At 37.7% G+C, this 27,088-nt stretch overlaps 1 protein-coding gene across 2 annotated transcripts in view; it reads right to left on the bottom strand.

The window, feature by feature from the left end:
* The window catches only part of TRIO (trio Rho guanine nucleotide exchange factor), a 252,873-nt gene that overhangs the window by 83,502 nt on the left and 142,283 nt on the right, over window positions 1-27,088 (bottom strand). For both annotated transcript variants that reach the window (XM_071553704.1, XM_071553705.1), the window contains exons 16-29: window positions 24,528-24,647; window positions 22,884-23,075; window positions 21,979-22,128; window positions 20,529-20,643; window positions 15,782-15,897; window positions 12,421-12,543; window positions 9,377-9,571; window positions 9,150-9,265; window positions 8,533-8,599; window positions 7,646-7,755; window positions 6,503-6,572; window positions 5,956-6,045; window positions 4,050-4,142; window positions 1,742-1,853 (exon numbers count right to left, since the gene is read on the bottom strand). In XM_071553704.1, coding sequence (XP_071409805.1) covers window positions 1,742-1,853; window positions 4,050-4,142; window positions 5,956-6,045; window positions 6,503-6,572; window positions 7,646-7,755; window positions 8,533-8,599; window positions 9,150-9,265; window positions 9,377-9,571; window positions 12,421-12,543; window positions 15,782-15,897; window positions 20,529-20,643; window positions 21,979-22,128; window positions 22,884-23,075; window positions 24,528-24,647 — 1,669 coding nt within the window. The remainder of the gene's footprint in view (window positions 1-1,741; window positions 1,854-4,049; window positions 4,143-5,955; window positions 6,046-6,502; window positions 6,573-7,645; window positions 7,756-8,532; window positions 8,600-9,149; window positions 9,266-9,376; window positions 9,572-12,420; window positions 12,544-15,781; window positions 15,898-20,528; window positions 20,644-21,978; window positions 22,129-22,883; window positions 23,076-24,527; window positions 24,648-27,088) is intronic.

Here is a 27,088-nt window from a genome sequence, read left to right as displayed (position 1 = left end):
AGATCCAACTGTTAAGTTAATCAACTCTTCTGGCAGTATTTTATCAACAAATGACAGATCTGTCAATGTCAGCTTCTGGTAACCTCTTGCATGACTAAAATGATTTCTCTTACAAGTTTTCTGACATTGTAAAATGAGCAACTTGCAAGGACACAGAGCCCATCGGGTTCTTCTGACAGTGGCAAGCTCCCAAATGCCATCTTTTCTGTAGGTACACCTTCTCTACCATGTATGCCATGAGCATGCAAATGTGTTCCAGTTTGTGATGAAAACACGTGGTAGCTTGGAGCTGTTGGCAACTGATCATCCTGCCGTTGCTCACTCCAGAACTGATCCACAATAAGAAATTAGCAACTGGATCACTTATCTTGAGACATAATAAAAATTAAGATTGAGAATACAAACAATTTTTCTTCCATTGTAGTGGCACCATGTTCTCCCAATTTAATACACAGCTTTAGAGTTGAAGGATAACTGAAACTGGTCTACCATACTCTTCTGAATGGTACTAAACTGTATTTCAAATAAATACAGCTTGCCAGTTCTCACTGTTCTAAACAGGGCAATGGTATGGAGAGAATTAGAGGCAAGTTCCATCAGGACGTTCATTCAAAACCCTCCAGAGACATAAAGAGGAAATGTGCTCACTCACTATATTTGTCTAATGTGGGATGACTCAACAATACATGCATGATTTGTTGTAAAACCAACTTATGTAAAAGATTAGGATATTCTCCAGAGTCACATTCCCAGTGTTAAAAGATTATTACCAAAGCTGATCAGCATTTATACTAACACCATTTCCTGAACAAAGCATCTGGAACTGATCCTGCAAACTGACCAACATCCCTATTGTTTAAAATCAAGAAACAGAGGTGATTTTGAGATTCACATGATCAGGATCACATGTCAAACCAAGATGAGTTTTATAGTAACTTACAGAAAGCTAGAAATTGCATGACAAGCTGCATTTTACTACTAGAGGGCAGAGAGGAAGAAAAGGAATATTAACTAGAAGCACCTATAAGTCTTTACTCATCAGCTGCAGGGTAAGGTGGCCTTGCTTTTATCTCTAAAAATTTAAATTCCAAAGAAAAACGCTTTTATTACTAAATGTATGATGGCACCATCATACATGATAATACCCCTATTAGAAAACAGCTTTTGGCAGAAAGTTGTTCTAAGCACATAGAAGCAATTCCTTCCAAACTCCACTGTCTGCCATGAACATGATTATGCTGGCTAAGGCTCAGGCTAAATTGGCTTATGCTGACATTTTACTGCCAGAAGACACATTTCATTTCAACCAGAAGTCTGTTATGGAACAGGCAGCAAACAGATGTGAAAAAGACAAAGTTCTTGGAGACAATAATTTGATACATAAATCACCTCTAATACACTTATGTGCCTCTTACAAAGAAACCAAGAATACTGGTTGGAAAATGTAGCCAAAGCTAGCATATCTCATCAGTCATCTATTGCATTTTGGGTCAGTAGTGGAGTACTTCGTCAGCCAACTATTTTTCAAATCTGCAGTGGCACAGCTACAGAACAGGATGACAGAACACTTAAAAATTAACACAACTGCCTTAACAATTCATTTTCCTAAATGTTTGCATTTTATATGCCTCTAAAAAAGAGGCATGAAAAATAAAAAACCAGAGATAAGAATATGTTCACGTTCTTAAACAAAGTTAATCTGCAGCATACAATGAAAATGAAGAGGCAGTTTGTCTCCTACCTTCCAGCATGCTGAGGTGCATGGCATCATTGGCTCGCTTTGGCACACTAAGCATCACCTCCAGGCCATCCTTAATCTCACCTTTACCTTCTTCACAGCATGTGAGCAGCTCCTGCAAGAGAAAAGCAGACAACAGGACTCTATCATGCATTTCTGCACTAATATGACAGACAGCCCAACAGTACTTCTAACAGGCCAAGAATAATTGTTGACATGCAAAATCTTTTTGAACTTCTTACTCTGCCAATGACATGACAGTACACTTTGGTTTTATTATGATCATTTCTTGAAAGAGCAGCCTAAGCTGTCAATTAATTGCTTCTAATTTAAACAGGATTATCCGCTTAACAAGAAATCTTTAAAAGTTACATAATGGATACATTTTTTTCTGATAAGCAGACACAGTTATCAGATGCTGTGCTACATCAAGGCCCAGAACAACACAGCTGCCAAGTCAGGAAGATGGTGGAAAGCAGGACAGCACAAAGGGCCCCCTTCCACCTCCCTTGTCAGTCACTGCTCCACTGCATCAAAGACCTGGCTCTGTACTACTGCTGATAACAGGATTTACATTGTTTTATTCCAAGTATTCCATGAATGACTCTATTCTGTATTCACACAGTTAAAAGCAATCTACAGACAAAACTTTTTAATACAAACAAGCATTAACTAATAGACAGAAGTTAGAGAATGGAACATGATGAAGTGTTGTAGAATTTAGGGCATACAGTTCTCGGCCCATTCAAAATCCCACAGATTTAACATAACAGTGCCGGAGCTGATATTCAAATTTCCTCACAGCCTTTAAGCATTTGAACAGTATCAAGATAAAATGCAGCTTATGTAACCAGAAGGGCATATTATGTTCCTCCTATTATTCAAAAGGCTCACTTAATTCATCTCCTCAGGTTAAATTCCTTTTTCCTTTTTAAAGGGAAAGCCTTGTGATCCCCACTGTTATCATCATTGCATTATTTTTATTAATTACAATACCACCATCACAGCAAAACACTACATAATCACACTTAAATTTTGCATCACATGTCCACAGAACAGTGAGAGTAACTAAATACTCCTTATAGGCACAGAAGATGAGCAGCTTGGGAAAATTTGGAAAAATAAGCAGAACTTGAAGAAATGTAGAATGTTTAATCTATCATTCAAGTTTTAGGCTCTCAATCCTTCTATGTTTTATTGCTCTCTTCTTATAGCAAAAAAAACCCCAACAAAACCAAAACAAAACCAAAACAACCCAAATCCAACCAACTATGCAGCAAAGATATCTGGCTCTGCAAACACTGGTGAAACTGATCTATGCCATCACTTCAATAATGTACTAGGCTACGGCATATTTATATTTTAAAAAAGTAATTGTTGGAATTAATACCTCAATATTTCTGAAACTGCCTAGAGTATTTCTCTAAGTTATCACTTGATTAAGTTGCAATTTTCTGCAAGAGGAGAACAGAAAATATACTTCAGTCAAAAATGACAGACTTGTTTCCACTCAACCTGACCTGAAATAGCCTCTAATGTTTTTCAGAAATTTCCAAAGCAATCATGCAGGGCTGTTCTCAAGCAAAAAGGGGAGACACAGATCAGTTACAGCACTTTTGTAGTCAGCTATAACAAAACAAGGAATGCCACCTAACAGAGACCAAGCACAGTTCAACAATACTGCTGCTCAGTTGAGAAGACATCTGTCCACAGAGTGAAAGCTCTAACTACAGGTTTCCAAAAGTTTTGTTTATTTTAACAGCTACTGTTTACTTGACACTTTCAGGCAACATTACAAATAACAACTCTTTGTGCAACAGTTCTACAGGTACTCTGTGTTTGTGTGTGTATGTGTATATATATATACACATACACACACACACACATTTATATATCTTATAAATATTTTATATTACAGTTTTATATATAAATATAATAAATTCCATCTATTTTACAGTACTTACTATCATCAGTGTAGCTAATGGATTGCTAAAATCTTTTGTAGAAAACACCATAAAAACGCATCTCTATGGCCATAAATTACTTCTTACCTTGGAAATGCAAATTATATTTTCTAAGTAAACATTGGTAGAGAGGTATCTTTTTGATTTACATAAATCTGGACAAAAAGTAGCTTGCAGTGCCTTCTTTCATTTTCAGTGGTCTGATAAGAAATACTGCAGCAGTATTTGAGGCTGACCAGGACACAGTAGTCTCAGAGTGCAGAGTAGAACAGCCCTCCTGCTTCAGTAAGAGCTTTGCCTTCTTATGAACAGCAGAATCAGATGAAGAATTTTGAATTAACACTGACCTTTAAAAGAAGCTGGTATTTTGTTATCCTTTGGACAGGTTTGATAAGGTAAGAGGAGATAGAGTTGGCCAATCCATGTCGTTGTTGTATCTCCTACATAAAAAAAGCAAACATCTGAGGACTGTGAGCACCAACACTCAGATATAGACTCCTTTGAGGCTATTCAATAATATACTTTAAGTTCAAATTCTATTTTAGCAAGAAGAAAACAAAAAAACCCCACGGGATACCAGATACTCCAGACCCAGTGAATACTATGCATCTGCCTGCTCACTTCATACAAACAGAATATTATCACCTCCAAGAGCACCTGTGAAACATTTCAACAAATCTAAATACAAAGGGCAACAATTAGGGATATAGAAAGTGTGGCAACGCCTTTTTAAAAATATTAAAATCTGTGCTTCTTTTGTTACTTGTGAGAGTAAAAACCTCAAATTTCAGTGTTTCAGGGAAGAGCCAGGACTATCAGAGGAGGGCTGAGGTGGAGGTTTCACAGCATTCCCTGGTAGTTTTACTGCCAACAGCCACAGAGAGCCTTGTCCCCCACAAGGGGGAGCACAAACAAGCAGCTTCTGACTAAATAAAACAGGTTACCAAGCTATGTAAAATAAAACAGCCACTTACAACCCCAAAAAAGAATGACCTCCATGAAGTGAAAGGAAGCAAAAAGATTTAAATGAGTTAGATGGGATGATAACAGATTTCAAGTACTGATCAGAGCTGAAAGTCACTGATAGAGTCTCCCATTTATCATAGTATTGGATGTATTTTAACCATGCAATATCCAACAGCAAGATAAGCCTTGCAGCTACGTGCTTTCTAACCATGATCAGTGTCAGAAATTCCCAGGATGGGATACACGATCGGATACACTTTAGGTGGATCAGGGGATTGGAGAGTTCTGGATATACTGGTGAAACAGAGGGACCAAAGGAGGGGGTGGCAAGAACTCTTTTCTAATAGTTTTATCAGAGCCCTCTGTTATTTTCAAAAACAGTATTTACTAATTTTTTCTTTGATTTTTTTGGGGTCATCTCTGCCTGATTTTCTTTAACTGACCTGCTCTTCTTCAAATTTAACAGAAAGGCTTTACTTTCTAACGTTTAGAACCCCCATCACCTCAGTGATAAGACTTTTGAAATTAACCCCAAGAACTTCAGGGATTTTTCTTCTTGTTTGGTTGGGTTTTTATGTCCTTTCCTCTACTTCTAAAAACAATTCCAAAAACTTTTGTGATGTCACTACACAGCTAGTGGCTAAGCACAGTGGGGGAAAAAACAAAACCAGAGCACTCTAATCAAATCATCTATGAATACATGTTCAACCAAAGCTTACTCCCCTCCCCAAATTTCCCCCTAAAACCTCTAGCAGATTTACATTTCTGTCCTTTTTATGCAGAATATTACATGTGTAGACTAAGCAATCTTGGAACTGAATAAGCAAGGTGGTTGGTTTAGCTGTTATGAACCACAGCAGTCACCTGAATTATCACTACATGCAATTACAATTTAAAGTGCTCCAAAAGATTTAACAAAGATTTCTGTCTTTATTTCACACAATGCAAACTAACAACATCAAAATACTAATATTTGCAGAATGTGCTTGTGTGAGCTGAAGATTCATGTTTTGGTGGTTGTTGCCAGAACCTGCTTGCAGTTCTAAATGCTCTGATATGTGACAGCAACTTCTCACATCTGATTTGTCAGATTTGTAACACCAGCTGAGCAATGTAAGTTAACCAAGTGAGATATGGGATTGATTTTCTTAAGCTGACAGCTTACTAAATTGCAGCATTAGTATCAGAAAACTTGCATTTTCCTAAGGAATTAAGCACTCAGCATAACTGCAAATATATGAGTCAAACTGCCAAGGCCCACTTTTAAGATGGACACGATGTACTTACATCAAAGTACGCTCCCGCATGTTCTAATATCAGCTGAGTAGAATCTGGCTTATTTTTACAGTAGGTAACATACATCTGGAATTTGTCTGCCTGCAGAACAAAATGCAAATTTACACAGGTTATCAGAGAGCATCATTCCTGTCTCTAAGTTTTGACACAGTTATCAGAGAGTTTATCTCTGATATGAAGACATTGAGCAATACAGAATTATTTTCCCATTTGAACTGGCAGTATAAGAATATACATCAGGCATGTAAGACTGAAAACAACAGAAATGTATGCAAAAGTAGGTTATTAACAGCTAAGACAAACCAAACCCACACACAAGTTCAGGCACCTTGCATACACATCAAGAGCAGATAAGCACTGGCATCTGACAGGAGTGCTCTAATTTTTTATCTGCTAAAGATACACGTTTTCACTCAAATTTGAAGGAAGAGGTACTTTTACATATTGTACAAATTAAAAAGGAATCTGAGAGCAAGAATCCATCCCTTCATGCCTTCTATCTCACTTGTTACTTCTAACATAAGTCTGACTTCATTACCCAAGTAACGAAGCAATGTCCAACATCTTCTGGTAACTGTTCATATTTTTCCAGCTCCTTGAGAAATATACTGTGGGTAGAAAAGAAACAAATAGTACAAGGTACATGAAACATATTCATTACAGTACCTGATATAGATTTATTGTCTGTGAACAAAGGCAATCAGAAAACTTGGTGTAATTCATACCAAAAACATGAGTTAAGGAAATACAGGTAACTGGAATGGATAAAAATATGTAATAGAAGTACTGGCATAAAATATAATTCAACAAAATTCTGATGTGAACATCAAAAATTGAACAGCAGACATGCAGTTAACATGGAAGAGAAGACAAAAAATTTAGTGATTTCTGTTTTCTCCATCAAGAAGGTTTCCTACCTTTTTCAGTTTTAAGAAAAGTTTAGTTTTCATCTCAATTAAAAAAAAAAAAAAAACAAGCCAAAACCCAAACAAAGGTGACTTGCTTTATGGATGCTCAAATTAACACAAGTATACAAAGAACTGTAAAATTAGGGTCTGGAATATGCTAGGTATATTTTATCACTTTAAAGAATCATAACCCAATACAAACACCAATCAACTCACAAAACCCAAAGATTCAGAGTACGACTTCTGTACACAGATTTCCCTAGGAATCATTCCATTCAGAAGACTCCTTCATCCTCTGTACACAAGTAAATGTACTGATGCTGGGGCATCTCCACAGAAGCTAAGAAAAGCCCAGAAAAAGAGGAGAGCCCTGCTTTTTCAGACTAATAGCTGCACCTGGAAATCAGAAATGAGGGTTCTGAAAGACTGAAAGAGTCTTGATGTTTGTGCTGTGTTTGTATTCTACTGAATTAAGCGTTTTTTATCTCTTCAGAAAAACTGAAAAAAAACCCTACAGCTAAAATTTAATGTATCAAAATAATTTTTTAAAAGCTGAAAGATAGTCCGAGACTGAAAAATACAGTTTCTAATGGTGTATTTACCTGCCTGTAAAAAGCAACAACTGAAATAATTTAGCAGTGCAAGAGGAAAATCTTTAGATTTTTTTTTATGGAGAAGCATCCATTATTCATACACAATATTTTCATTAGGAAATCCCTCAGGTCATCATTTGGATTTAGAAGTAATATGGAAATGGAAGATAAGTCACTCACTTATTGTGGAACTCATAAATTTCCTGCATGTTTCCAAAGATAATGTGTTCTTTGTTTACAATACCAGGTGGGATCTCCTCGACTCCACTTGTCATTTCCCATAGATATGTCTGCCCAGAACAAAAAAGATGCATGAAAAGTGATGATAAACTCCCAAGAGAAGCAGCCAGGTATCTGTGAGCACGCATTCCCAGCGAGAAACTAGGGAAGGATCACACAGCATCATCTTCTCCAATTGTGACAGTGCCTGTTGTGTCAAATACACCTTCTGATTTTGACAGTGAAATCCAAGTTCGAAAACTGACAATTTAACATAGTCCATGAGACTTCATCATTTAAAATGCATAGTGTTCTTGACAACCTCTAATGCTTCAGGATATTCCTTATCAAGGTCATGTCTGCAGTCTAGAAGTTCATGCTTTGTGCAACAACTACCACTGAACATTAGTTGCTTCAGCATAACAGTTACTGGGCACTTTTCCATGGAATCTCTCTGAATTTCTATTCAAAATGTCAGCTAGTAGCAGAACATGTGATACAGATAATAAGAGAATTAGCACAAGCTCTTCTCTACTGCTAGCAAAGCAAATAAAGTAAACCCCTCCTTTTTCCCTCCTCTCTCTAAAACAAAACCACCACACACAATTATGAATTGGAAAGGGAACAAATGCTGAAACTCTGAACTGACAAAAGCAAAACATACAGGATGAATTTTGAAATGGCTGTTATCAGATGTAATTCTGGATTTCTTCCTAATAGCAGTAAAGATAATTAATTTGGTTCTATGACACTGAACCAATCATGCTCAGCTGTTAAAACTAGAAAGAAACAGAAAGCAATGGATTGAATCCTGTCTTTAAAGATTAGTGAAAAAAAAGAAAACTTACATCCATGCATTCCCGGAGGTCTCTTACGTAAGCCTTTTCTGTCTGAATTAGCTCAGCCATAATGAACCTTAGGTGACAAGAGAAAGAATAATCAAGTATCAGTCTGCTAGATCACTATGAATACATGATAACCAGAATACATCTTTCTCCTCATCAGCTTTTGCTTTTTCCACTGCTGCAAGAAAAATCTGAGAACTGAAATGTGAAGAGAGACAACAGATGAAGGAAATATAAGAGGTAACATCCTCCATTACTAACCAGCACAAAAAGAAACCGGGAAGGAGATGGATTTTTTCTCTAACACTTTTCATTTGCTACGTCATTTAACTTTTGTCTTCATTCCTCCCCTTACACATTTATTTCACTTTATTTTTAAAAGTAAAAAATCATGTTAAAAGAAGTCTAACATAGTTTTGAAAGTTTAAGATTCTGACATGCTAGAATTATCTGTGAGAACAAGCATGTGAAAAAATGGCAATAGAAGCTACTGAAGTAATATCGCTCTCTTTTTTACCATTTATACAATTTCTAACCTGCCAGACAAGCTGTGACAATTGTTTCATTATCAGGACTGATTTATGCATTCTCATTGATTAAAAATAAAATAAAATTATTACTCTTTCCTGCGGGCAGACTTTCGTTTTTCTTCATTAAGCTCATGAGCAGCATCACGCAGTTTCACCTCTGACCCAGGGACACTGGCTGGGATTATATCCAGCTGCAAGCTTTTGCTCTTTATTAAAAAAAGGAAGAATTGATTAAGGAAGGAGACAGAAGAAAACGGCAGCTAAACCAAATGCAAGTAAAGCTTGTTTGTCTGTCATCACACTGAAATTTTGCTTACCGATTTATTGGAATCGGAGGAAATACCCAGAGCTTTCTCTAATGAGGTCCTGTATTTCTCCATGCGCAGGGAAAAGTCTCTGTACCTCTTATCCACTGCTGTGACACATTTTTTAATCTCTGTTGCATGAGCATGCCCTTTTTCACAAAAGCCATCAGCCAGCTGTATCAACAACTTCACCCTCTCTTTGGTTTGCTATGAAAACAGGAAAATATAGTGCAGTTACAAGCTCTACCTGTCATGCAGGGGGTCATTTTGCTCAACTTGCTACTACATGCAATTGGAGAAGACATTGAAGGAGCTACCTTCCTCCTCTCTCTTCCCAGAAGTCTTTTAAAGAGATAACTTCTACTCAGTAAAAACAGCACAAGATTGATGTAGGTTTCCTTGGTTTTATTATTATGTGACTAGAAGCAGTTTGTTTACTTTTCTTTGAAAAATGTGCTTCATATCTAACCCGGAGATTAAATTCTGCTTGGCAAGCTTTTCAGAGCACGGGTATTCTCCTTGCATCAATACAAAGCGGCTTTAATGCAAAGAACGCACTTCGTTCGCTACCACTGAAGCACTGGGATGGGACCCGTCCATAGAATCTGGTCTCAAGAATACGCCTCCTTTAGACACCACTGAAATGCTGAGATGGAGATAAGTCTGGTTATATGCTTTACTCTTCGATGAATTAAGACTACATTCTTTAGACCTTTTCAATATTATGCTTTGTTGTTACACAGTTGTTTGAGAGAAACTAAGAGAAAAAGTAGCCACCACCAAATCTGTAACTAAGTGCTTTTTCCAAATGACAAGCTGCCTAAAACCATATACTTTCTCTAATGTAAATCATAGACCATTCACGGTGGATGAGTTTATACATCCACCTCTCTCTGATAGTATGACAGAGTAAAGTGCACTGCCAGGGTCCTTGTTTAACAGGGAGTTAAGGAAAACATTCAGGAAAAATGTGACTCTTACGTTAGTTTAAAAAAATCAATAGCTTGTCCTGTTTTCTTTTTTTTTAAATACTTTTTCTTTCTTAGTGGTCCCTCATTCAAGCATTTCTTTTTACTATGGAATTAGCAAGAGCTAACACATCCTCCCAACAGGTAGCAAAATGCCAAGGGAGTGGCACAAACAACATCCTTTTCAAAAGAGGCACCCACATCATCTGCAGGCTGACAAGAGTAAACAAGGGGGAGCAGTGGTGCTCTGCATGCTGGATAGGATCCAGCAGAACAAAGGCTGGAGCAAAGAACAGAAGAAAGAAAATCCAAGTTTGAAAATCAAAAGTGACCTGTGTTCTTTCTGGATTCCCTTTTCCACCCTCCCACATGCCCCATGACCAACTCCATCTCCAAGTCTCTTCAGAGATGGTCCTACAGACAAATGAACACTTGGTTGCTTTCTTGGGCTCTACTATTTCTCTCTGAAGGCTGGAAAGCCAAGGGGTAGAAACAAGTGACAGTTTGAACAGGTGACAAAATGAAACACAGAGACAGAAAAGGCTACATAAGTTCAGGTATTTAGTCATGCACTGATTGCCTGTCTTTCCCATGTGAAAACTGGTAAGTCTCCTTAGTGACATCTGTTTCTCTGTATAGGCCTCCAGAGATGTAGAATTACATTGCGCTGCTATGACTCAAAAAAGTTTTCAGCAGAATCACAGAATACTTTAATAAAATGAGTTACCTAACAGAAAACTTTAATTCTTCTACTATCTTCTAATTAAATCACAGCTGAATAATAATATTCTTTTTTTGCATTCTTAATCCAAAATAAATATTCAGTGATCCACAGTCACAAGGATATGAAAGGAGAAATCAAAGGCCCTGCAAGGTTTGTAGGTATTGAAAACGTTTTTAAGCTATTTCACTACAATTCTTTCATGAGAAATCAACAGCATATAGGGCTTATGCAGCTCCAGTAATAACAATGATTATCTGCTGGTTATCTTCTGTTTTTTTCTATTCCAAGCAGAAATACAGAGAGAGAGCTGCTGCAAGTAAACAGAGCTTGATGGACACATCGTTGAGGGATTTTTTTTAAGGGGAAAGGGGAATTTGGTTGCTTTATTTTGTTCCAAACCTTACATAATTCAACTTGTTTATCAATGACCTGGATGAAGGGACAGAAGGCACCCCATGGAAGTTTGCTCATGGTAGGAAACTGCAGGGAGTGGCTGACAGACCTGAAGGCTGTGTCGCCATTCAGCGGGATCTTGATAAACTGGATAGCTGGGCAGAGAGAATTCTAATGACGTTCAACAATGGGAAGTGTAGGGTCCTGCACATGGGGAGGAATAACCCCAGGTACCAGTACAGGTTGGGGGCTGACCTATTAAAAGCAGCTCTGCGGAGAAGGACCTGTGAATCTGGGTGGATGACAAGCTTACTATGAGCTGGCAGTGCGCCCTTGTGGCCAGAAGGGCCAATGGTATCCCGGGGTGCATCAGGAAGAGTGTGGCCAGTAGGTTAAGGGAGGTGATTCTGCCCCTCTATTTGACCCCCAAGAGGTCACATCTGGAGTATTGTGTTCAGTTGTAGCCTTCACAGTTCGGAAAAGACAAGGAGCTACTGGAGAGGGTCCAGCTGAGGCTACAAAGATGATGAAGGATCTGGAGCATCTTTCCCATCAGGAGAGACTGAGGGAGCTGGGTCTGTTTAGTCTGGAGAGGAGAAGACTGAGAGGGGATCTCATTAATGTGTATAAGTATCTCAAAGGTAGGTGTCACAAGGATGGTGCCAGACTCTTCAGGGATCCCCAGTGACAGGACAAGGAGTAATGGCCATAAACTAAAACAAAAAAGTTCCACCTCAGTGAGAGGAGACACTTCTTTACCTTGGGGGTGGCAGAGCACCAGGACAGGCTGCCCAGTGAGGTCATGGAGTTTCCCTCTCTGGAGACATTTAAAACCTACCTGGCTGCATTCCTGTGTAACCTGTTCTAGGTGACCCCACCTTGGTAGGGGTGTTGAACTATATGACCTCCAGAGGTTCCTTCCAACCCTAACTATTCTGTGACACTGTGATAATTTTATTTATTTATTTTACCTTTGCTGTAATCTGAAATTCTTCATGTTCTTTTAACAACTCTTGAGTGTGCTGGATACTGGAACCAGTGGAAGTATGTGTGGATAAATAAAACTCTCCGTTGTCATGAATCCATTCCAGAGCCTAAATAAAGCAATAATGAAGGAAAAGTAAGAGAAAAGGCAATATATTTTTGCCAATAAAGACCATATGTAATCACTATTTCACAAAGACAGATTGGCCACAGGGGAATTTTACTCTATGTCACTTGAGGCAATCGTCTAATACCTCTACCTCTACAATATCAAACAGTTCATAACTCTTAAATAATTCACTTTGTCTATGAAGCAATGGTTAAAGAATTAAAAAATTACATATGAATCTGAATACTTCAGGGAAGTCCACTACCACTATAGCAGTCCACTGTTAAAAGGTTCTAACTGACTCTACAGTTTTGGTAGTGTATTCCCCAATCAACAAAAAAACAAACACTTTTTTGGTGCCACACAGGACAGCTGTACTCAGAAATATGAATTTTTCCAACTTATAAAAATGTACATAAGTCTGTCAAAAGTGCAGGCTAAACTTCCCAAGCACTTAAGAGGTAACAATCACTTCAGGCTTTCACTGAAATGTATTCCAGCCTCACAAACAGAGTCTGTGCTCCTAAGTTAAACCTACAGCAGAGAAGGAAAGGTGAGATGTATCAGTTAAACCAATTAATGTATGTATAGGTAGAAAAAGACAAGAACTAAGAATTGCAAACTAAAATTGTTTCTCTTCCACATCATGACATCTTAATTGCTGACTATTATGAAAAATGTTGATCCATGTTATTATCAATGTTTTTATCCACATTAGTATCTGCTGCTCTTTTAAGCATAACTCAGCAAGGAATCTCTGGCTCCGAGAAAAACAAAAGTAATCTCAAAATGCTGCATAACAGTAAAAATCTAACTGAAGACTCTTTTGCACCTCTAAATACAGGATACCTACAACCAATATGTTGGTACAGAGGTACATGAACGTAGAAACTCTTGTTTCTGACAAAGCCAATATCAGATCTTCAAAGAGTTTAATACAGCTTGCTTAGAACCATCTTATTACTAAATGCATGTGCGTCTTCTGTAAATAGAGCACTAGACAAAAATTTAATACCTCAAGAAAAAAAGTAGTAGATTACTGGTGGGTCCTTGCTGTTTCCCTGAAAGTGTAAACTGAAATTAGAAGAGTTAATCTATCCATAATACCAAGAACAGGGAAAGTTCTATTTTGGTGGATGGTAGATATGTATTTTTAAGAGCATAACCTTACACTGAATCAGAAAAGGCATAGTGTGTATTATAATTCCACCAATGACTTAAGCTCATCAAAGCTGTGATGAAACAACTTTGATTCCTTTCTTTCCAATTAGGATGCTTTTGTCTCTTGGTGCAAAAACTAAATCGAGTAGAAAGCCCTCAGAATTCAAGACTGAACATGAATGCCATTTACCCGATGTAGGTGCCATTTACCCAGTCACAAACTAGTGGAGATGCAAGCCTGATGAGATGGGCCTATACTTTTAAAAAGTCGCTGATGGAAACAAAACAACAACTCTTGGACTACTGTCAAAAAAAGTAACATTTCAATCGACCAACTCTATGACACCCCTTGTCATTCTAATTAATCTTTGCAAATGAAGACTGATACGGACAGGGAGAATGGCTGATACTACTAAGAACATTTGATACGTCTTGCTTTTAATTTTTTAACCTCTACCTTTTTTAGTGGATTTATTACACAAGGCTGGAATGAATGATAAACAAAAAACTTCCCTCCCCAAATCATAGAATAGTTTGGGTTGGAAGAGACCACAAAGATCATTTAGTTCCAGTACCCCTGCCTTGAGACTGAAATGCTGTCCTTTCAGAACTCACTGGTAGCTCTCTAGAGGTACAATATGACAAAGTTCACGTTGATGTTAATTCCCACAGTTTAGATCAGATCGTATGTCACGTGAGTTATCACTACCAAGACCTGGATGAATCAATTTAGGCATCAGATAAGCCCTTAACTCTGGAAGGATTTGAACATCCACCACTGTCCTTGCAAACTACTATGGTATCTGTTTTCATTGCAACAGCATCAAGTTCCGAAAGCACGAAGGATGGGTTCTTCCACCTTCCAAACAGAAACCTAAATGAAGACAGCAACACTTCCAATTTTTTGGATAAACAGTGTGGAGTCCCATATATGGTTTAGTTTGCTTCGCTTTTCAATGACTGAACTGATGATTGCTGAAAAATGGGATTTACAATGAAAATGCTGACAGATCTTTATTTTCAGTGTTTGACTGTTAGTCAGTAATCTCTATACAAAAGGAAGTAGATCATGCGCTTGGCAGAGGCTGCAATTAAGGTTATTCAGAAGTGGGGGATTAAGGGAGCAGGGAAGGGGTGTTGTTATAAAGTGGTATCAATCTCCAAATTCACTTCAAGATTTATCTTGCACTAATTTCTTTGTAAAAGCATCAGACTGGAGATTTTTTCAAGAGAGCAAAACAGTCCACAAATATTTAAACTTTTGTCTAAATTGGCTGTCAGAAACAAATAAAAAATTAGTTTTTTGAGTCCTTTAAGGTAGACCTAACTATATTTCACACTATGGGCATTGTGCCCTTTTCTGCAGAACAGGAACAGAGAGTTTCCTTTCTTTGTCCTATATCCAGTTAAAAAAAAAAAGGTTAAAAACTATTGCAGATCATTCTAGTTAGTAATTTTGTCTTGAACCCCCTACCTATTTTTATAGCATGTGTTTTGATTGGTGAAGGAGATTTTTTGTGTGTGTGTGGTACTTATTAGTTCTTTCCAACTGGTAAACTCAACAAAATACAAAGAGGTGGATCTACCATGCAAGACACCATGAAATCAAATACACACAGAACTGAAAAACCAAAGTAATTCAGTTATTATTGTTTAATGAGTTATCCAACTTGTCAGATTTCTAGAATTGTCAATCAACTTAATTAGATATTTTTCCCACAATGTCTGAGAAAAATGCTGCTGCCTGTTATTTCCCCAGACAAATTAGGTGTGTGTGTAAAAGTTAACAAGCATAACAATTTGTCAAACACAAGCTTGCAGAAATGAGATTTGCCAGCACCAGATGAAGCTGGCAGAAGCAAAACACTACCTTTAAGTTACAGCAGTACAAACACCCTGCCTCAACAAATTTAGTTTTCTGCATTAAAGGAAAGGCAAATACTTTACCTTTCTATTTTAATCACTGATCTTTCAGCCATTTGAAATATTGAAGTCAATGGCAAATTTGTTACTCTGAGACAAGGGAGTGTGTGTCAACCCTCGAACCCACCAAAGAGGATTTTTATATAAACCCTTACCTGTTTGGCACTTCTTTCAAATACCACATACTGCTGGCATTGATCAAGACGTCTTTTACGCATGGTCCAGTAATGAAGCACACGGTTCTCCCTCTGGAACAGTTCATTCAAGATATCTGAAGAAATGAAAGTAGTTTCAACACAGGTTATGACAACGAATTTTGAAATATCACATGAAGATCAGGGGTATAAAGTACTGTATGTTTAGAATTTACTATACAGTTACTCTTTCTGTTACTCTTTGTTTTTTCGCGATATTCATGAAACACAGAGTGTTTCTTTGTCATTATTTACAAAAATGTTAAAGAAACTAGAGATGCAACTAAAACTTACTACTGAAACTTTTGTCTCCTCAAATATTTTTCACAAAGGGACTGCCACTGCTTATAGCAGCATTGAAAAGTGTAGTCTGATAAAGATGGTTTCTGAATGAGGTTTCCTCAGAGAGAATGAGCATGCACAAATAACCACTACATACTTAATATATCATACTAATCACAATTAGAAATATTTTTAATATATCAGTCTCCTATAAAGTAATTTAATTATTTAATACATATGAAAAAATAACACAGCCTTAAGTCACCACAAGATCAAATGCAGCATAAGCAGACATTATATATACAGAAACCAAAGTAATACAAATAGACATTTCTATTAAAAAAAATAAAGCAAACCCAAAACAGTATAATTGAGTAAGTTGACTTTTTCAAATATGAATGTTCACTGAGTCTTAACAGAAATTTCAGATAACCAAATAATTAACTCTACAATTTGTTATTCTGTTCCTTAGTATAGGAACCTGTCTGCCGTTGGCAATTCACATTCAAATCCCACCGTTAACATGCAATTCCACATATCCGACTTTGAAATTCTTCTTAGCAAAGAAACTGTTTCTTTAATGCTTGTGGGTTTTTCCACCAAACAAAGAAGTTCTAGCAGTTTCTTGTAAAGCTCACTTTACCCAGTCCTGCTTGCCGAGAAACAGTCCTACTTGACTTTGTAGCTACGCAAACCCAGACGGCAAACTGAGACACAGGGCAAAGGGGACACCCCATGTCTTCACCAGGTGATTGTTGGAAGTGCACAGAGACAAAGGGGAGGTCCAGCAGAAGAGGCCACAAGAAGGGCTTATTCTTCACACTAATTCTATACTCACTTTTCTCCTTATAGCCACAGCTGGCTGTTTTCCATGATTCATATTTACACATGGAGGATATCAGGTGCTAGGTGTCTTAAGGTCTCTGCATTCTGCTCTCCCACTGCGCAGGTGCACTACACTTTACATCCCAAAAGCTAACAACTCCAAGATACAGTCTGACAGAGCAGCTCAAATAGCAGGAAGCCAGAGGGAAAAAGCATCCCTGTCTAACTCATCAGTGATCAGGGACCATACACAACCACTTGCAACAGCCTCCCTGAGGATTATGAAACCTGTCTGCATCACTGCCAACATCCTCCTCCCTGTTTTCCCACTTGCCACAGGGTGCTGAGATCACCCAGGACTTGCTTTTGATTGGAATCTAGTCACTGCAGCCAAGGTTTCCTTTCTGCTGGTCAGGCTCCCCTCAAATATGCCTCAACAGATCTGTCCCTTAGCCAAGCTATGAGCTGATCCACTATGAGCCTCTCCTGCTTTCTCAGTTTTATTTCTGCCTTATGTCACCTGCAAAATGCCTGCTCAGAATATATGCCAGATATCGGGAGGCAGGGAGGTGGGGTAGGTGGGTCACAATTGTCATTATACAATGCAACACACCCAGCTGGACACACCGTATAAAAAGAGACATCTTGACAGTGACGCAAGCAAAGTAGTTCTGACAAAGAGCAAGCGAGGTGAACTTAGCAAATTGGAACAGCGTTTGTTCTGTCAGGACATGATACAGATGGCAAGGCAGTGAGAGATATTTGGCTGGGCACTGTCAGTGGTAGTGCCATTAATTTCTTGGACTGACAAGGAAGAGAAAAAATATTCTATAAAATATTCTAAGGAACTTATAGAAGATAAATATTTAATACTAGGTTTGGAAAAACAGCTCTATCTCAAGATGTCTGATCTACTGACCCTGTTGTTATTTATTTTGATTCCAGCATTTGTTAGGATTGTTTCCTAAACTTCCAGACTCAAATTGCTCTCAGCTGTCTCTCTACGCATCTTGTACCCTCCATCAACCTATCTAAAAATATAAGCCCCATTAGACAAGTTCCTGTACTATGTTCAGTCACAGTCTGTACAGTAGAAACAGGTAACAGAGAAGCACACACACTTAGCAGTAGAAACAAAGATGAAAATGCTCCATTTCTGAGCTTACAGTAATTGTCACTAACTGAATCCACCTGCCACAGCATAGTTTTAGGCCACAACTCCTTCCTAAATGACACAGTATTTGGATACTCTTAACTACACATCAAAGAAATTATTTACACTGGTATCCAGGGAGAGGACAGTACCCTTGTTATTCCTGTTTCCCATGAACCATGTTCTTAGCTAAATTTTACCTAGATTAAGACATTGCTTTTCCACATATCTGCAGCTGGTAATAAGGATCAAGCATGCCACTGAATGAGGCTTTTGAAAAGTATTCAGCAGTTCTGCAAGAACCTAAACTCAAGGGTTATTCAAATTTTTAAACCATTATTTTACGTACTGTATACTGATTGCAGTGTGCCAGTTTCAAGCATACACCTGAGTATGAATTTGTAATGCTTTAGTAAACCACATGTAGCCTCTATTTCATCAAAATAAAATAAACACTCGATTTTTTTTCTGTATTTAGAAACAGAAATGAAGAGATTGTTTTTTTCCTTATGTGTATATTTGAACTTCAAGAAGAGAATGAACCTTTAAATCATAAGGTCAGCTACTGCCATACCACTGAGACCCAACAGGAAGGAGTCCTCACTATTTCTATATTGACTCATGTCTAATTATCAGAAGTATATATTACACAGCCTATGGGTGAAAAAATTATTCTTTTTTTCTGCTTGGGGATTTTTGCTGCTTTTTTTGTTGCTGTTTAAACATGTATCCACTCATCCAGGGTTTTAAATGTACACAGAACATGCATACCACTATGGTCCTGACATATAATTATTATTCTTACGGACCTTTCTATTCTTTCCTCATGTGAACATATTTTACCTTTCTCAAAATGACTGTTATTGCAGAGATTTCCAAATTGAATTTTTAAAAAGTTTTTCTAATGTTCAGCAAGTGCGGTATCTACAACTTCCTGCTTACTTCTGCTTTGTTTTCTTTGTCTACTACAGAGATAAAGTCAAATGTGATAAATGTCAGCAACACTTCCTCAGTTATTGATACTGCTGGCATTTGTGTTCAGATTTTGTGTTGCACAGTTCTATAAATGTTGATGTCTTGGTGACAGGAAAAACAATCTCCTGTCTTAACTCTACATGCTCAAAGTTTCAACTGCCACAATACATTTACTTCTGTAAGAGTGAAAAATATAGCCAATACTCTATTATCTTTCCAATACAAAAAATCTTCAACTTAAGTAGTCAGATATATGGGTAAGTTTAACATGAATTACTTTCCCTCTGAATTAAGCTGAAGCAGTGAGCATGTCCTTTTCTAACAGAGTCATCAAGTAAATTAGAGCGGAAGTGACCTCTGGAGGCCATCTGTTTCAATCTCCTCTTCAAAGCAGGACTAACTTCAAAGTTTTTCAGGGGCTTGTTTAACTAAGTTTTAGCAATTCTTAAGGGCAGATATTCTACTACCTCTTCAGGCTACCTGCTCTACTTCATCTTGCTGTAACACTTTGTCCCACTATAGAATTTTCCTTGCTGCAACTTTTCCTCTGGACCCATCGACAAGTTCCTCTTGAGTTTGGCTCCATCATATGCATAACTCCCCTACTGGTAGCTGCAAAGAGCAATTAATTAAACAATTAAACTTCTCTGGGTTTGAGTCTGTAGCATGGCCAGTGCTCAACCACAGCTTCAAAATGCATAGAGTGGAATACAACTCGCAATTAAATTAGTAAAATGCCATATTTACTTCTGAATCTCTCTGATCTCTGTTCTGCCTATCTCACACATCAGCTATGTATACCCTATTAATTTTTGTACTTTCTCCCCTGAAATCCCTACAGATCTCTCTCTCTCTCTCCATTCGCTAGAGTGCATATTACACTTTAAAGCTGTGCTATGTATTATTTATCTTAGCAAAAGCCAAGTCTCATGTAGTAGTTCTTTCCTGCTTCACCTCAGCTATTACCTATCTTCACATCTCATTTAAACATGTCAATTATCCTATACTTCATCAAGTTCCCCAATACTGATTCAAACTACATGAAGAGCCCAAGGGCATCGTTCAAGGCATTATCCTGAGTCACACTGGCACTCCAAAGGAACTCGCAGAATGCATGACACTCAACACACTAAGTGAGCTTACAGTGATCAGCTCCCATTTGGCTTCAGACCAAACATTATCATGTGGAAGTTTACTACCTCATTGTCTCAATAATAGCAGCACATTTGAGTCTCATAAGTAAAGATTAGGTGTAAGCAGTAGATAAATAAATTCCAAGCAACTTCATTTGAGTACAAGAGACTTTGAAGACTAGCAGCTCCTGCAAAGTGTGCAAACAATTTTAATTGTTTCCCGTTAAGCCTGACAGAACTCCTTCCATGTGAGTAAGCTTCACTACTCCATCACCACACATACCACAGCACGTTATAATCATATTTTTGTGTGGAAAAAAAAGAACAAGAAACCCCTTACTTTTCACTTGTTGTTCTGGGGCTTTCATGTGTGTCACCATCCCTGGCATGTTGACGCTGTTCCTATGCAGGTATTTCAGGAAGACATCAGCATTCCTCCGAGCAAGCGTGCAAGCCTAGAGTCAGAGGTATGACTTTATTTAAAAGTGCACAAATGCACATCCAGAAAGAGATTAAGGATCTTCTTCACCTTCCCTTCTGAAGATTTCTCACCCTCTCCAATTTTGGAAATCACTGCTTGTTAAATCTTTCTACAAGGCAAGTCAACCCAACTATTAAAATAGTTTTTCCACCAGATAGCAGTTAAACTTTTCTCACCTAGCAGGAAGAAAACTCAAAACAAACAACCCCAAATAAAATGCTATTCCTTTTCATCTGAAGATCATGAAAAGGAATTATCTGTTCTTGAGCTTTCAGTTCGACTCAGAGCTCACAGAGAAGTTTGTTTAGTGCATGTGCTATGTGCTACGTGCTACCTGAAGTCTGTTTACTGTGTAAACAGAATGCACATACTTATGTAATCACCTGCATATTCCAAAACATCCATCAGGCTCTGAACAAAAAGTAAATGCTCTGTTGAAGTGAAACCAAAAGGGTGAAAATATGCACTTCAAAATGTTAGATAAAGGTAGCATGGTTTGATACAATAACAAACAAAGTAAGTTCTCATACCATTTTAAAACAAAGATTGGTAAGTCATGCCATCTGCAGAAGAATCTATTTGGCAGTATATTTTGAGTTAAGCTAATATGTTTTTGAATGTTGTCATCTGTGCAATGACAACAAAAAGGTTTTTAACAAAAAAGTTGGACACTCCTAGTAGTCCTTCATGGTGATGAAGGAAAATGCCTTTGATTACAGAAATAGTTACACTGCTCTGCTCTGCAAGCATCTGTTACACATTTAATTCAGTATGATCAATAACCTTCTTCACTACAACATTAGTTGGAACAAAAATCTTTCATTTATCTGAAGACTGTTACATGAACCCAACTACTCCTGGATGCTTGTCTAGCAATTTCCTCCTTCAGTACTCCACTGTAGTCCAGGTACATCCAAGAGCTGCTCTGATGCACAGGCAGCAATGGCATTATGTGACCGTCTGTTCTCTTCCAAAGCAGCAGCCTTTAAGCATTCTGTAGAATGACAGCTGCTCAAAGCAGTGATTTCCAGTTTCTCTTCAGTCACACTGGGAGTCCTGATATCTACTGAAGTTCAACAGGAAATATATTTATAAAACTGGCTACAGTTTTATGCACTTGGAATTATTCTCTTAATCACTGTCACAAGCAGTAAACATGTCACTTCCCACACCTTTGCAGTTTAGGACATATCCATGCCCATATTTGCAATGGGCACTGTTGTTTTCCACAATGATTTCAGAACTGTAAGAGTGTGTGCCTGCATGCTTTCCAAGACACAGAAGACCACAAAAACCCCATCAACCTTACCTTTAGGAATGCCTCCTTTTGTTCCAGGTGTTTGCTTATCATGGGAGTAACATGATCTGTTTCAGAGTTGGGACCCAGTTTGTCTGCTCCCCCACACCAATCTTCCTCTCGCTTATATTCTTGCTCCAGGCTTTCCAGCACACTGCACACCTGTCGGGAAAAATGAGACCAACTCGAATACTATTCAGTAAGACAAAAAAATCAAAATTCAAGCCTGAAAAAAGGAAACCAGTCTACCCCTTACATATACCTTAGCTTCTGTCATGACTTGGACTTAAGAGAAGGCAACAAACTTTGGCTGTAGGTTTGCAAGCATTGGCCTGCTTATGTGGAATTACTCAGAGGCCATGCCTAAAGTTGTTCATTTTTCGTTGCCTCTGTGATTGCACAGTGCAGGATGGCTTTAAGTTATGACTGCAGAGGAAGCAACTTTGCCAACCTTTCTCCAAACTTTTCTGTGAACAAGTAGGACGAAACTAATTTTTATCTGACTCCCATACAAAAAACAGAATTGGCCCTCTGAAGCACTTCCATTAAAACCTATGTGTAACTTGTTCATGGTTTAAGCAAAACTTCTTGAAACAAAAATCCAACAATACAATTGTAAATGTTCTACAAGACTTCTCTCAATGAAAAAAAAATAAGAATATAAGGAATTTTAAAACACTGCCCCTTGTGTCACTACAGACCTCTTAAAAGGTGTTGATTTATAAGACCCCTTTATTCATTTAAAGGCTGCAACACATGGTTTCCCATTCTAAGGCAGCATTTTTTTGTACAACTGCAGTTGTTATTAAATGAGTAAATGTAGCTAAACCCAGTCAATAATTTCTTAAGGTGAAGCTGTTTTATGCCCCACTGAGGAATTAACCAAGGCAGACACAGATCATGTACCATTTCTGTACCTGTTCAGAAGTTTTATAGAAGGCAACAGAGGCATTCACAAGCTTGAGACGGTCCTCCATCTTCAGCATCAGCTGTTGCCAGTGGGAAGCGACCTTCTCTGCACACTCCCGGATCATATCCATGTCATAGTGATTTGCCTGCAGCATTGCCTCTGCCTTCTGCTGAACCTGCAGGGCACTTTGATGTGTTTTCTGACAAGAGGTGAAAATTCCCAAGTTTAGTGGAGCACCTGAATTCATTTTCTTGAAGACCTCAAAGCCTCCCATTTCCACTGTGTCAATGACATTTCTATACATGCACAAACACCCATCAACTAAAATAACTGTCTAATATTAGTTACTGTGTGACTTCTCTACACAAATAGAAAGCAAGTAAGTCCTGTAGAGATTTATCATCAAATCAACACCAAGTAGCAGTTCTTAACAAATAGTCACTGTCTAGCATTAAGCCACATGTGATGTATCTAAGCTGCAGTACATGTTGTTGTAATTAAGAATTTCAGGTTGATTTTCTTTCCCTTCACTGTAACTAAAAAGGTGATGGCTTGATTGCTATTACTGCCCTCACAGCCTTAACTCCAGTCTTTTGTACATCAACAGTGAGCAAAGAAAGCTGCAGACATGCAGCCCAGTAAAAAAAGACAACACTCTATTAATTGTAAGCAATTTTTTAAACTGTATTTCTCTGTGTAAACATGTACTTGCCTAAAATCAAGTAATATAAAAATATTAAGGCATTCATACTATTAAGTATTATTATAGATGAGCAAAGAATGACCCATAAAATGCAGAATTTAAGCTTCCGAGTCATTAATTCTTAAACTGTCAAACACCCAGAGGCCTTATGATTTTTATACCTGAGAGTTACCAAAGCTCTCAAAATGAGGATGTGTATAGTGCAAATTGTTAAAAGAAAAAAAAAATTCAAGACAGGGAAGCATTAAATGCTACTAAATAGGAAATGAACTTGAAAGAGGTACTGCAAGACAGAGTACTTCTGAAAAGTCTTCTCAAACAATCGTAACATTGTTAATATTTCAACATAAGTAAAGTTCTTTAATAATGTATGCTATATATATTCAATATCACTGTAAGTCACTCAGTAGTGCATATAAATTAATAATACTGCATTTTAGTCAATCTTAGTAACTCTTCCTGTTGTTTTGCAATATGACCAATATGATAAGATTAGTTTGAAGTCATGGCAGGGGGATTGACACATCACTACACAAATTTCACTGAAACCTACACTCAAACAAAAATGGAAACATTAAAGGATCACCTCAGAATACACAGAATTGATGCTTGCTGTTCCATTCATTCTTAACTTTAACAATTAGCATCAGATGTTATATTCCAACAAAGGAAAACACTATTTTCAGTGAAATCGCTGCAAACAGCTATCACTTTAAAAAGATGCAAAAAGGCACTGTGAAGATGTTCACCTGGAATTGCATCTTCAAAATGAACAAGAACAAAAAAAAAACCACCTTCCCAGTAAATACTTTTATCTCTTTGCCCTAAGTTCAATAGCTTTCCCTAAAGTAAAAATATTGTATTGTGAAGCCAAGAGTGCTATTTACGGAGACTGATGAACTGTAATCCAACACATCTTGACTATGGTCACTAAAATGGTGTTTTTACCTCTATTGCATGTTGAAACTGTTCATGCTCCCTCTGTAACTGTTCTGCCTCCTGCAAAGAGCTAGCAGTGATAAGCCCAGCATTTAACATTGACTCTCCGTTTCGGATCCAGCCCAAAACCTGTAACAAAAGAGAAGACCATGAAATACGCAATTCCACTACCAACCAGCAAAAAGGCATCACTGTAGGGACAAAAACATTTATGGTCACATTAGTACTGGAATCTATAATGAAATCATTTATTAATTATACATTACAGTGAATTACATATTGAGTAAGTACAGTGAGTGACATTCACTATAATTTCACCGAGCTACCAACTCGCAGCTTTCAGCCAACTATTACATGGTTGTGGTTTCAGTTCATACTCTGAAAAGGGTTGTGTTTCTGAATGACATTTCTGCCACCTGAAAAACTGGAACAAGTTACAAGCAGTACTTGCCTAAAAGCCAGTGTCAGTAATGTAAATTGAGGACATACAGCTTACTAAAAAGTAAGCAAATAATTTTGAACATTAGTGTTGAGAAAAATGTGGCCATTGAGCATTTTCTAACTGCTTAAAGATGTTCAGTTTTCAGAATGTGCCTTCTTCGACATGTTCAGTGAAAACAGAAGAATCCCCAGGTGGGCTGGAGCTTCAGGAGGCCACCTTGTACGTTCCTTATCAACAGCAGGAACATACAGCCTTAAAATCCCTCCCAAAAGATCTCTATCTTGTTCATTACTCAAGACTCCAACCTCACACTTTTGCTAGATATTTTTATCCCCCTGTAAGTCTTTCTAAAGTCTAACACTCAAATCACTCTTGCTTTAATTTTGGCCGGTATCATTTCTTCTGCCCACAATCAGGGAAAAAGAATAAAAATAAAAATAAGAAAAAAAGGTGTTTTCTCCCTCTTAGCATCAGCTTTGTTTTTCTCTCTCCATCAAGAACACTACCCAAGTCCCTCCATTAGGCTCCTTTTTTCTTGTTAATCGGTTCAATCTGTCCTGTGTGAAGTCAGTGACCTTATTCTTCTCACTGCTCTTTTATGAGCTCTCTCTAGTTGATAACAATGACTTCAGTCTTAAGTTTTCAACTACTGGACATAATTCAGATTATCCACTGTCATCTGTACAACTTTTCAATGGAACTGCTACCCAGCCAGTAATCAGACCTGTATTTATTCAGTTGATTATTCTTGCTAGTACATCACGCTCTGTATTTTTCACTATTAAAACTCATATCCTTCTTAGAGTGCAATTCTCTCCATACATCAAGATAATTCTGAACCACAATCCTGTGTCTACTGATCAGCTGAAATCCCTGTTTCATCTTTTTTAACCTTTAACTTCAAATTTAAAAGCATAATCTCTAACACATAGATTTTCTGACTGAAAATATCAACAATTGGTATCCAGACATCATCTATGGATTTTTTTTTTAAATTTTAAAATTTGTTTTGCAATCTGTTGAGTCTCTTAATAACTTTTGTTACTGAGTACGGTTTTTCAGCAAGTTATAGTTTATGATAATGTATGATGTTATATCACATTTTCATAGTAAACTCAGACAGACTGAGCTAAACTATTTTAAAAGTGTTAATATTGCTTTTCCACCCCTTCCACAAGAGTTGCTGCCTTATCAGAAAGAAACAGAATTTATCAATGGGAAGCTATGCTTAATTAACCCATGTTAGCCTTTGCTCCTCTCCTTGTCACTGTTCACTTTTAATAATCTACTTGTTTCAATATTTTTCCTAGGCATTATGTTAAACTAGCTGAGCTATAATCCACCCATAGCTAGTTCTTTCCCACTTTGGAAAAGTAGATGTTGAATTCCGGGCCTTCAGAATCTCATCTAATCTCCTGATGTTTGGAAATGATAAGCACTGTCTATGACATTATTTCAGGCAGTTTTCTAGGTATTCTAGGGTGAACTCCCTTGAGCCCAGTTATTTGAACATCAGCAGTTTAAGCACACCTCCTCCAACTCTTTCTTACTAACTGATTTTAGACCTTCAACCACTGGTAACAAATATCTGAACTACCAAATCACAGTTAGTTACCTCTTAACACAAAATACTCTCATCTAGTCATCCACAAGACACTACCATTAATGCTACTGCCCTGGGTTATTACTAAGTAATCAGGATGATATGGCTGCAGTCATAGACTGAAAACATGGGCAGAACCCAAGAAAATGACCTAATAAAACTCAGTTCCTCTAAACCAAGTGGTCTATGTCCAAAGTACCCTCTAAGGTGTTGCTCGAAGTAACTGAGGTCTAGCCATCCCCACACAACATCCATTCCCCTCAGGTCTGCATCACAATCTCACTCTCTTACACTTATCCACACTGCAATACTGTTATACTATTAATGTGGTTTTCGCACTTCTGTTTGCACAACAAACAGCTAACAAGTTTTTATCCACCTTGACAGCATCTATTTTAATTCTATATAAATTCTGCAAGTCTGTAGAGAAGAGTAAGTGTACCATGTAGATGGAGGGCATGACAGCACCTCCCAGATGTGTAACTGGGTGCACTTTCTGATCACCTGGGGAGAAAGCACAGGGTC

The sequence above is a fragment of the Pithys albifrons genome, chromosome 4 (assembly GCF_047495875.1).
Source record: "Pithys albifrons albifrons isolate INPA30051 chromosome 4, PitAlb_v1, whole genome shotgun sequence".
NCBI classification, from domain to species: Eukaryota; Metazoa; Chordata; class Aves; order Passeriformes; family Thamnophilidae; genus Pithys; species Pithys albifrons.
Note: the sequence above shows the minus strand (reverse complement) of the source record. Positions and strands in the feature narration are given on the sequence as shown.